Genomic DNA, 12764 nt, shown 5'->3' with positions numbered 1-12764 from the left:
AGGGTAAACCATGTAAGAGGAGAATTTCTTTTCACCCTGAGAGTAGTGAACCTGTGGAATTCATTAAAACAGATAGCAGTTGAGGTCTAAACATTGTATGATTTCAAGAAGGAGTTGGATATAGCTCCTGAGGCCAAAGGGATCAAAACATAATGGAGAAAAGTGGGAACAAGAAAAGTGGGTGGCACAGTGGCTCAGTGGTTAGTACTGCTGCCTCACAGCACCAGGGACCTGGGTTTGATTCCAGCCTCAGGCGACTGTCTGTGTGGAGTTTGCACATTCTCCCCATGTCTGCGTGGGTTTCCTCTGGGTGCTCCGCTTTCCTCCCACAATCCAAAGATGTGCAGGTTAGGTGAACTGGCTGTGCTAAATTGTCCATAGTGTTCAGGGATGTGTAAGTTAGGTGCAATAGTCAGGGGTAAATATATGATAATGGGATGGGTTACTCTTCAGAGGGTCAGTGTAGACTTGTTGGGCCAAAAGGCCTGTTTCTATGATAAGTTGGTTTCTAAATGAAGATAAATAAACTGATGCATTTACATGCTCCAGTTGATTACCAGTGTGAAGTGTTACAGAGTATTTTTACTATAATGTCCTCTAGTTTCACACAAAATCTTAGCACTACAATCATCAGCAGTATTCTTTGTTCCCAAAAGTGACAGCAAAAATGATGTATTTGAAGATATGCAATATTGATAATCAAGGAATGTATTATTACTGCACCTGCTTTTCAGTCAGTTGTTTCTCAAATTTATTCTTCTCCCCTGTAATTTTATCAATGGTTTTATTTGTCTGTCAGGAAAAGAAAATAGATGACTTTTGCAAACCACAACATTTAAGCCACAGCTTGAAGAAACAAAAATAAACATAAATTGAGGTTTTGAGCTACAATTCAGCAGAATTTCTTAATCATGAACTACCAAACAAGATTCAATTGTTAAAAAAGGGAAAGAAAAAAATTAAGTTAAATTATGTACCACATTTTCCATAATATTTATATCAAACTATAGTATTAAAAAACCCATGATTCTAACCATTGTTAGGCATTTAAAATCCAAATACTCCTGGACTGAAACAGAGAGAGAGTGAACTTAGTGCAACAATAAAATTTGTTCCAACACATTAATCAGATTTTTTTCAGAAGATACTAGTGACAGCCAATGACAAAAATTGCTATATTGTTATTACATAAATTCATAATTACAATTTAAAAACCATATATATCTACAATTAATTTTATTATTATTTTCACAATGAGGAAATACCGACAAAGCTGCATTTATTGAACATCCTTGGCTACCCTTTGAAGGCAATTGAGAGAATACTTGTTGAAGTATTAAGACCATAAGACACAGGAGTGGAAGCAAGCCCATTCAGCCCAACGAAGCCACTCCACCAACTATTGCTTTCTTTGTGCTAATAGGTTCCCACAAGTGGGTGACAGGAGAGAATTACATTACTGGAAGTCCAGAGAGGCACTTAAATAAAAAGACCATCCTAACAAGACAGAAGCTGAATGTAGTGAGCAAAGCAGGAGGTGGCACCTGTGCTAGAATCATGGAATCTCTACAATGTAGAAGCAGGCCATTTGGCCTATCATAGAATCATAAGTCACACTGACCTTCTGAACAGCGTTTTACCCTGACCCACTCCACTACCCTATGCCTATAACCCTGAATTTCCCATGTCTGAACCACCTAGCCTGGACACTATGGGCAATTTAGTATGGCCAATCCACCTATCTGCACATCTTTAGACTGTGGGAGGAAACTGGGGAAACCCATGCAGACAGGGGGAGAATGTGTAAACTCCTCACATACAGCTGCCGGAGGGTGGAATTGAACGTGGGACCTTGGCAGCAGTGAGGCAGCAGTGCTAATCACTGATCCACCGTGCTGTCAAGTAGGCTAGTAGCCAACTAGCACAACTGCAAAAATGAATAAGCTGGAAAGTAGAACAAGCACTGGAATGGAGCCAATATACCAATGGAATTAAATGCTGAAAATAGCAATAGTGATGAAAACAAAGACAGAAGTTCTCTGGGCACTAATGAAATGAATACAATGGGAATGCCTTATAAATATTTAGCAAGATATCTGCACTCCAATAAATAAACTGCTCTATTGCCACTCTCTGGTCAATGTCAAATATTGCAGTTAGAGTTGATAAGAGTAAACTGAAATTTGGGATAGCCAGGGACACGTAGTGGTAGCATTACATCTACTACTGATTGTAAACCCTGCTAAATTTTCAATTTTGAACACCTAGAAGGGTCTAAAACTGGCAGCAAAAGCAATACTGTCCATTCTGTGCTCACATCCAAGCCAACTTTCACACACATTGAATTCAGTTGTTTGACAGACATGTAAAAGTGGTGGCTCACAGCACTACTTACAATGCATGATCAAACCATTGAAATCATTTATTATTTTAAATATTTTGATGCTGTAGAACTTAAATATTGCGAAATGGACAAAAGAAGTTGAAGCTTTTCGTCATGTCCTAATCAGAATTAGAACATGAACAACAGACTTGAAGAAAGAAGTTACAGAGTCAGTCAATTCTCTGCTATAGCCATAGGCAATAGCATGAATCAATCAGAATTTATGTGCTTAGTCTAAGAATTAAGACAGTTAACTGTTCTTGCTGAATCTTTATATCAATTACCACTCAGGATCCTCTTTTCATTCTGGATAAAATGATGTTCCCTTTTCCTCAAGACTACTTCTTGTGTCCTAGTTCTGATGAATGCAAGACTAACAGTTTCAACCTTTTGAATTCTTTTAGCAATGTTTTAATATCTTATAAGACAGACAATTTCTAATATATTAAATTGTATATTCTTATAATTAGAATTATACTCAGTTTAAAATATATGCCAATGCAACTGTGAATATATTTAATCTTAATATAAAATTGTCACCGATGTCAATAGCAACATCTCAACTCATTTCAGGCTTCATGTTATTTCTCTATTACATTTTTCACTTAACATTTTGCATCCACATCCACAAAAATGTCAAAATTTGGCAATTTGAATATTATAATCCTATGTATAATATAAACTTGCAAAGTTATCAATTCATGCTCACATAGCTAAATGATTGATATAAGATTGAGAAATTTATATGTCTATTTCAAAGCTTTTAAAGAAAAACACTCAAAGCATTGAACAGGCTTCTGACCCAGACAGGTGCTAAATAAGGTCTGAGTGGGAGAATTTTAACTTCAAGTGTAGAGGCGTTTTAATTCTTCTCATCAACCTATTTAGTGATGTCATTACACACCACTGAAGCAGGTGGGACCTGAACTCAGGACCCTGGCTACCACTATGGCAGAAGATCACTGGATATAACATGATTGAGTGAGTGAGGAATAATCACAAGTGGTGTGAAAGATGTTTTTTTAAATTCACTCATGGGATGTGGGTATCTCTGGCTAGGCCAGCATTTATTGCTCATCTCTAATTGCCCAGAGGGCAGCTAAGAGTCAACCACATTGGGTCTGGAGTCACATGTAGGCCAAACCAGGTAAGGGTGGCAGTTTCCTTCCCTAAAAGCATTAGTGAACCAAATGGGTTTTTCCAACAATTGACAATAGTTTCATGGTCATCATTAGACCCTTAATTCCAGATTCTTTATTGTTTTCAAATTCCATCATCTACCATGCCAGAAATTGAACCCAGCACATTAGGTGAGTTTCTGGATTATTAGTCTAGAGATAATACCAGTAGGCCATTGCCTCCTCTCCAATCTCTAGACATACTGGAAAATGAATGGAGGTGAGGTTGGGTGACAGGGGAAGGAATGGTTGGGTAGAGATTAGAGGGGAGGCCAAAGGAAGGTGAGCTATGATTTTACTGACAATGCAATGGTGAATCACAGGAGTAATCAAAGATTGTAAAGTGTGTTCGTGAGAAAGAGAGAGAGAGAGAGACACACAGAGATTATCGGCAATTGTGTATACATCAGCTTGATGGAAATGGAGGAAACAGTCTTGCTCATTGTGGACAAACAGCAGTGCTGTGAAAACAGTTACTTATTGGACTGGGCCCCCTCCTCAGACTCAGGAAACCCATTTGACTGATCAGACATTGAAACCTTTCAACAGAGACCACCTGGCTTTACTTCAACAGGATTTCTATGATCAACCTACTGTCTGAAAGTCTCACGTTAACTCTAGCACACCAAATTGCCTTGATCCTTTGCAACTCACCTACTAGCACATCAGGTCCACAGCAGACACCATCTCCCTGGCCCTATACTCATCCCTCAGAACACCTGAATAATAAGGATACGTACATCAGGCTCCTATTTATCGACGACAATTCTGCTTTCAACACCATAATTCCAAACAAACTCATCTCTGAACTCAGAAATCTAGGTCTCTGCACCCACGTATGTAACTGGAACCTCGACTTCCTGACCCATAGACCGCAATCATTAAGAAGAAACGATAACATCTCCTTCACCATAATCCTCAACAGTGGTTCCTGCAAAGCAGCATACTCAGCTCCCTATTGTGCTCCTTATATCATAACTGTGTGACTAAATGTTGCTCCAAGTGCATTTACAAGTTTGCTGACAATGCCATTGTAAGTTGGATCTCAAACAATGACATGACAGAATACAGGAAAGAGACTGAGTACTCAGCAGCATGGTGTGAAGACAACAACCTCTCCATCAAGGTTAGCAAAATGTAGGAGCTGGTCATTGCCTTCAGGAAGAGGAGAGGAGGGCACAGCTCTGTCTGCATCAATGGTGTTAAGGTGGGGATGGTCAAGAGTGTCAGGTTTCTGGGTTTATGGTCACCAACAAATCTTCCTGGTCCACCCATGTCGATGAAATGGTCAACAAAGCATAACCTCCTGAGCAAGTAGAAATGTTGTTAAGGAAATTCCGCATGTCCACTGATGTCTTTTTTTTAATAGATGCACCACAGAAACATCGTATCTGGATGCATCATAGTGTGGTATGGCAACTACTCTTCCCAAGATTGCAAGAAACCACAAAGGGTCATGAACACAACCCAGTCCCAAACAGCCTTCCAACCACTGATTGCACGAATTTATTGTAATGCGAGATTGCACAAGAACGGAACTATCACGTTATATCAGAACAGACTGCATCATAAGATTCAAGAACAGCTTCTTCTTCCCCGCTGTTATCAGATGTTTGAACAGACCTCTCAATTTGTTAATTATGATCTCTCATCTCTCTCTACACCTTGTTTGTGGCTGTAGCACCGTATTCTGCTTGCTTATCTGGTATCCTGATGCACTTTATATGGTACAATCTGCCTGTACAGATTGCAAAAGTACACTTTTCTCTGTATCTCAATGTATGTGATAAGACTAAATCAATTAACTTATTTCTATTAAGCTGCAAGTTGACAAGATTTATGAAATGTTGTATTCCTGTTTCAGATATTTTACACTAACTTCCTGCCCATCCAGAAAACGCAACTGTTCTTAGCCCAATTGGGCCAAAACCTAATTGAATACTTCAGTGAACTGTCTTTGCATGTACTTCAGCTGAATGAAGTTTAGCATGCTATCAAAGCTGAAAGTGTATTTCTTGGACTTTTGTTGAAATCTGATGACAGAAATACTGCTCACAATCAGGAAACTCCACCTTCCTAAAACTTGGTATATTATGCAATTCTAACATATGAAAGCTGTTTATATATTCCTAATCTTGGATGCTAAATGAATATCAATCTCCAAATTACTTCTCATTAAATGGAAATTAAACAACATCCAGAGGATGGCTGCTGGATTTTAGTTGTGGCATTTGGCTGACATTTATTTGAAATGAACGCAATGGCAGTTCATATACAGCAGGATATTATGTCATTTCAAGATTTCTCTTTTAGGGGCTGAAATAACAACAGTTTTTTTTAATATCATGATCTCAATTGTAAATAATTGTAAACTTTTGCTGTACAATATTCCCGAATGATCTCCATTTTTTTAAGTCATGATTAAAAATCAGGTGAATTAATATTTTTAGCCTGAACAAAGCAATCCCAAATTTTGATACGTTGCAATTCAGAATTTCAGGAGCTGTCATGGGAATTCTTTGTGATCAGCAATTAACAAATGACCTTTATCAAGGCAAATTGGCATCCATAAACTATACTTCAGGGCAACAGAAAGCAACAGATGCAAGTTTCACACCAGAAATTGCACAATTGCTTAGAGAATTTGCCATCAAGTTATCTTGCGACTGAATCAAGTTGGACGAAACCCAAGCTAAATAGCAAAGTTAATAAACAGAATTGAATAGTTTTGTGAACTACCAGTAAGTAAAGTAACAGTTGTAAATCTGATAAGATCAATAATAATACATGTGCATGGTATTGCACGTTTCAGTTATTTTTTTTGGGGAAGTGATCATCAATTTTCAGCTACAGAATCTACTCTATTTCCAAGAAGCATGACATAAAAATGTTCTTTTCAATTTTCTCAGGCATAATACAGATCGTTACAAAATTAAAAAGTATAATATTAATATATTGTAGCTGTCATATTTAACAGAATCTAATCAATATGAAAAGCGGCTTTCCTTTGCCTCCACCTGGTACCAAATTTATGGTAAAAATTAATTTACCTGGTCCAGGAGAGTTTCCTTTCCTTGTTTAATACATTCACATTCTTTAACAGTAGCCTTTAAGTCCTCTTTCAGTTGGGCAATTGCAGACTCAAAAAGCAACTTCTGTACTGTTGCCTTTTCCTCCACTGTTTCAAATTTCTGCTTTATCTCGGTATGCTCCAATCTTAGCACTCCTCTGATGAGTTACAATAAAAAATTGTGAAAGAAATCATTTGCAGTGTAGTTTTGTAACACATATCTGAATAATTTTTTAAAATCTTTAGATTACACCGATAGGACATGGGTAACAGAGTATACTGGTAAAATCAAGTACATAGCTATTTTTCAGAAATAGAATAAGAACCAGTTGAAACTATTATTAGAAATATCAGAAATAAAGATTCAACTCTTTGACCCTAACAACCTTACAGATTCTGAAATGGCAATGAAGGGTCCCCTGTTTCCACATTAGAATTCCTTGTTCAGATAGCCCAGTTATACTTGGTTTCTTTCTCGAAAAGGTCTGCCTTCACATGTTGCTGGCTTCTTAAGTTACTGTCTCTTCATGAGACACCTAACCACATTGCCACCACAGCTCACTTATTTCTCAACATGAATTCTTAAACCCCTCTTCCAGTCTTTTGTTTTTGGAGTTTTCTCTTACTGACGTCAAACCACTTAGGACTTCCTTTTAGGCTAAACTGCTTTGGACACTGCTCAGCTAACAGCAACATTTCTGCACAAACCTGGTTTCTCTGACAGAAACCTGCACACTGCAAAACCTTCTAAAAAGATTGCTTCTGCTCGTTTCCTGCATCATAGAACATTTCGTTTCTAGGAAACAGCCAAATTACTTTCCATCTTCGCCTTTTTGTTTTCTAAAGTGCTGAACTACTCATGTCACTCACAGAACTCAAAAATGAAATTAAATTCTTCCCTTCTTAACACATAATATAGAAATACAAATCAAACTTAAAGTTTAGCTGTCCATATTAGAACCAAAATTCAAAATAATATTTCATGAACTTTCAGCACAGTTTACAGTACCAAGTTCAAATGAACTATATTATATGTGGTTACTAAGGGAAATGGACTATGGCTCAGCATATTATTTCTTAGGTTATGAATGGATTGAACAATAAGAAATTTAATACTCACAACTCAGTTTTTAGTTGTTGCTTCTCATTCACTGCACTTTGCAGTTCTGCTGATATAGCTGCTCTTGCTGCATCCAGTAAAAGATCTTGTTCTTGCAACTTCGCTTTCATTTTTTCCTGCTCAGCCTTTTTGGAAGGTGGTTAGATTAAAAAAAATTGAATCTTCAATAATGACCTACATCAGCAAACAATGTCTGTAACTACAGAATATAAAGGATATTGTGGAGAAAGAAAGTGTGTCCAGTTTAGTTAATAGAATATTATCAAGCTAGTTGAGCTTTTTTCAAAAAAGCGGAAACAAAACCTAAATGTAGTGAATTTTAAAATTACAAAAGCTCCTTGTCAGTCTGAACAAAGACCAAACAACTGAAACTACTTGTAGGCCTCCAGAGAGATCAAGAAGTTGAAGTCTTTGATACAGCAAACGCATGACACCTCCATTGATCAGTTGGTGGGAATGCTTTATTCGGTTTAACTCTTACCTATCCAATTCTAGCAACAGTGTTTTATTCTTCCATCCGTGAACCCTCTCCAGGGCGCCTCCTTTTGCAAATCAAAATGCTATCTTTGAAAACATAATTAGAAAAACAAAGATGGAAAGGTAGAAAAAATAAACAGGAATGGGCAATTCGGCCCTTCAAGCCTGCATTCAACATGATCATTGCTGATCATTCATCTCAGTATCTTGTTCCTGCTTTCCCCCTTACCCTTCGATCCATTTAGCTCCATGAACTACATCTAACTTCGTTTTTTAAAGCATTCAATGTTTTACCCCTCAACTAATTTCTGAGGCAGAGAAATCCACAGGCTCACCATTCTCTGGAATGAAGAAATTTCTTTTCATTTTAGTCCTAAATGGCCTACCCTGTATCCTGAAACTATGACTGCTGATTCTGGACTCTTGGTTATTGGGAACATCCTTCCTGCATTGGCCCTGTCTAATCCTGTTTGAAATGTATAGGTTTCTAGGAGATGACTCCTTACTCTTCTATACGCCATTGGATTGAGTCCTAATCAATCCAGTCTCTCTTCATACATCAGTCTTGCTATTTCTAGGATCAGTCTAGTAAACCTTTCTTGCAGACATGATAGTCTTCCCATGCAAATGCTACCCTTGTTCTTATAGAAGACAGAGATCATGAGTTTAGATGGTGCTGTCACTGCAGCTTTGATGAACTCTGGAGCACATCAAATATCGTACTTCTCTCACTGGAAACCAACTTAACAGAGAGCTATACGACATATGGATAGCTTTTACATAATGAAACGTCTGGATATCAAACTACAGCTCAGCGAGCAAACCTACACCCTAAACCTCAACCTGAGCTACAAACCTTGCAAAAAAGCTTTTACATAATTGGGTCCCCAGGCAGCTCCATAATTTTGGACAGCTAGGAGTTGCAAACTCCAGTGACAATTAATGCGTCCTCCTCTGATGTTGTCAATTGTTAAATCTCCGCATGGCATTCTTTATTCTCTATTCTCTGCAAGTATAAAAAGAAAATGTGCCCTGATACATTCTGCAATGCTACTGTGTCAGGGCTTTGATGCAAGAGTTCCAAGGTAGTGTCATAGGCTGCTTCATCAATGACCTCCCCATGACATAAGTTCAGAACTGGGAAAGTTCACTAATAATCGCAGCATTCAGTATGAATTGGGACTTTTCAGAAACTGGAGCAGTCCACGTCCACATTCAGCAAGATCTGGACAACATTCAGGCTGATACTGCCAAGTGGCAAGTACCATTTATGCCACACCAGGCAATACCTTTACGCAACTAGTGAGAATCTAACCACCTTCCCTTGAAAAGCATGACATTACCTTGGTTATCTTTTCCCTTACCATAAACAGTCTGGGGTTTATGGGTGGCATAGTGGCTCAATGGTTAACACTACTGCCTCACAACATCAGGGTTCCAGGTTTGATTCCAGTCTTGGGTGACTGTCTCCCTGAGTCTGCATGGTTTTCTGTCAGGTGCTCCGATTGTGGATTAGGTGGATTGGCCATGCTAAATGCAGAGTTATGTGGTTGGGGCTGGGGCTGGGTTGGACTTTCATTATGAAATTGAAGGCATGTACTGTAGCTTTGAGAGAGAGACAATGCTGTTCTGAACAGGGAGATTACAAGCACCTATGTACATGAATAGATGGCTATCCCAGAGTGTATTAGAAAACTAAAAATATGTAACATTTGACTGTGAAATGGATACCTGAATTTTGGTTGCTGTTTTGACAACAATTCAAATATAACCAATCAATTTAAATTATATCCCAGGATACTAAAACACAACAGAGTTTGAATTTATTATTTTGTCAACATCAAACCAATGAGATGATCCAATGTTGGGAGTATAAGAAAGCAGACATTTTGAAAATTAGTCAGAGAACAACTGCCATACAGAAAGAAACTCCTGGAGAGCTAATTGCCCATCCAACACCTTGCTCTCAAAGAAATTATAAAACACTCTCTACCAAAATTACATTTTCATGTGAAACATAATCTCAGTAAAAAGAAAGAAGGCGACCCAGAGAGATCAGCAGCCGGAAGAGTGAAGACGCAGAACAAGACAGAGCCTGTGTGGTTTTGAAGTTGATGTAATTTTAATAAGTTCTGGATGTAATTTTGCTCGCTGAGCTGGAGGGTTCGTTTTCAGATGTTTCATCACCACACTAAGTAACATCATCAGTGAGCGTCCAGTGAAGCACTGGTGTTATGACCTGCTTTTATAAGCGTCTAATTGGAAAACATATTGTTATAGAGTTGGAGGCAGATAGCAAGCAGTTAAGAGAAAAAGGGGCTTAGGTTTGTGAATAGCTTTTGTTTAATGTTCACTTTTGGAGTTGGAAAATAAATTGATGTTATTTTCTTTACATAGTGGAATTTTGGAGTTTGTGGTCACTCTTTAAACAGATTACAAGGTGAGGTGAGCTTTTCAGGTGGTTGGTTTAATTAACAGAGGGGTTTGCCTCCGTGTTGTAACAGTTTGGGGGCTCGAGTCTGAGATTTGGACAGATCTAGACATGTTTAGACAGATCCAGTCTGGGATTTGGACAGGTTTACACCTAGTCAGGGATTTGGGCAGATCAGAACAGATTTGGGGTACAAAGGTCCAAGCAGACTAAACACTTGCCGATTTGTGTCCAAGGTCTTTAAATAAAACTTAGGTGAGAAAAATTGTTTAATTTCGGTTACTTGCGGTTGGTTAAATTAAAAGTGAGGGAAATGGCTCTTAAGATTGCTAAAGAGGTTATGGGGTTTGAAGATGCTTCTCAAATTTGCCAAGAAAGTTTAGAAAGACAGAGGAAGGATATACTTTTAGAATTAGCATATACGTTCAGAATTAGATTTCACCAGGAACAGAAGGAAAGCCGAAATTGTAATGGAGTAGGTAAAGCACTTAGGTCTATCAGAGAAACAGACACGTGCAGTAGAATTAGAAAAACTTAAATTACAATTAAGGTAAATAGAGTTAAGATAAAGAAAGGGAAAGAAGAACCATGTTAAAGGAAAAAGAATGGGAGAGAAGGTTCTTAGCTGAGCAAGAAAGAAAGAAAGAAAAAAGAGAAAGAGAGAAAAGAGAAAGGGAGAAAGAATTTGAACACCAAAAGTTGCGAACTAGTCAGGAAAGTCAAGTTAACAGGATGGTGATGAAGGCAGAAGGAATTGATGTGTACAAAAACATTAAAACATTGTCACATTTTGATGAGAAAGATGTCGAATCCTTCTTTATTTCATTTGAAAAATTGGCTAGGCAGATGGAATGTCCAGAGAACTTGTGGGTAATGCTCGTTAAGACTAAGCTGGCAGGCAGAGCTAGTGAAGTATTTGTAGCGCTGTCAGACGAGGGGCCAAGAGATTATGCAGATGTCAAAAAGGCTATTTTGAGTGCCTATGAATTGGCACCAGAAGCATACAGACAGCAATTCAGAAACATAAAGGTGGAACCAGGTCAGACTTATGTTGACTTTGAAAGAATTAAACGTAGTGATTTTGATACATGTGGCACCTTAAAATAGATAAGGCATATGAGGCTCTAAGGGATTATTCTGCTGGAGGAGTTTAAAAACTCATTTAGATGACAAGAACTTATGTGAAAGAACAGAAACTTCAAGAAGTGAGAAGAGTGGCAGAGATGGCAGATGAATATGCATTGGCGCATAAGGTAAAACATAGCTTCTGACAGGAATTTCGTTCTGTGAGGGATAGAAATTGGGAGAAGGGGAGATCCTTCAGTACAAACAATCAGTAGATCACAGTGGGAATAGTTTACCATAGGTGAAAAAGGAAACCCAAGAAGGTAGAAAGGAGGTGAAAGGCCTCAGGTGTTTTCACTGTAATGAAGTAGGACACATAGAATTACACTGCCGATACTTTAAGAAGGATTCAGGGAAAAGGCGTTTTCACTGCCAGAAGGTGGGACATATAAGATCACAGTGCTGGTTGTTGAAGAAAATCACTGTGGGAAATGATGTGGTAAAAGAGGCTAATTGTTGTGGTTCTGTTCACCGAGCTGGGAATTTGTGTTGCAGTCGTTTCGTCCCCTGTCTAGGTGACATCCTCAGTACTTGGGAGCCTCCTGTGAAGCGCTTCTGTGATGTTTCCTCCGGCATTTATAGTGGTTTGTCTCTGCCGCTTCCGGTTGTCAGTTCCAGCTGTCCGTTGCAATGGTCGGTATATTGGGTCCAGGTCGATGCGCTTATTGATTTGAATCTGTGGATGAGTGCCATGCCTCTAGGAATTCCCTGGCTGTTCTCTGTTTGGCTTGTCTTATGATAATAGTGTTGTCCCAGTCGAACTCATGTTGCTTGTCATCTGTGTGTGTGGCTACTAAGGATAGCTGGTCGTGTCGTTTCGTGGCTAGTTGGTGTTCATGGATGCGGATCGTTAGCTGTCTTCCTGTTTGTCCTATATAGTGTTTTGTGCAGTCCTTGCATGGGATTTTGTACACTACATTTGTTTTGCTCATGCTGGGTATCGGATTTCTGGGTATCCAGAAAGAAGGACCAAATACCCA

The 12764-nt window shown here is 38.6% G+C and overlaps 1 protein-coding gene across 9 annotated transcripts in view; it reads right to left on the bottom strand.

The window, feature by feature from the left end:
• The window catches only part of ccdc150 (coiled-coil domain containing 150), a 135910-nt gene that overhangs the window by 96203 nt on the left and 26943 nt on the right, over window positions 1-12764 (bottom strand). For all 9 annotated transcript variants that reach the window (XM_043702194.1, XM_043702195.1, XM_043702193.1 and 6 more), the window contains 3 exons: window positions 7752-7876; window positions 6612-6789; window positions 724-792 (listed from right to left, as the gene is read on the bottom strand). In XM_043702194.1, the coding sequence (XP_043558129.1) occupies window positions 724-792; window positions 6612-6789; window positions 7752-7876 (372 nt within the window). The remainder of the gene's footprint in view (window positions 1-723; window positions 793-6611; window positions 6790-7751; window positions 7877-12764) is intronic.

Source organism: Chiloscyllium plagiosum, chromosome 13, assembly GCF_004010195.1.
Source record: "Chiloscyllium plagiosum isolate BGI_BamShark_2017 chromosome 13, ASM401019v2, whole genome shotgun sequence".
Lineage (NCBI taxonomy): Eukaryota > Metazoa > Chordata > Chondrichthyes > Orectolobiformes > Hemiscylliidae > Chiloscyllium > Chiloscyllium plagiosum.
This window is presented reverse-complemented; position numbering and strand designations above follow the sequence as displayed.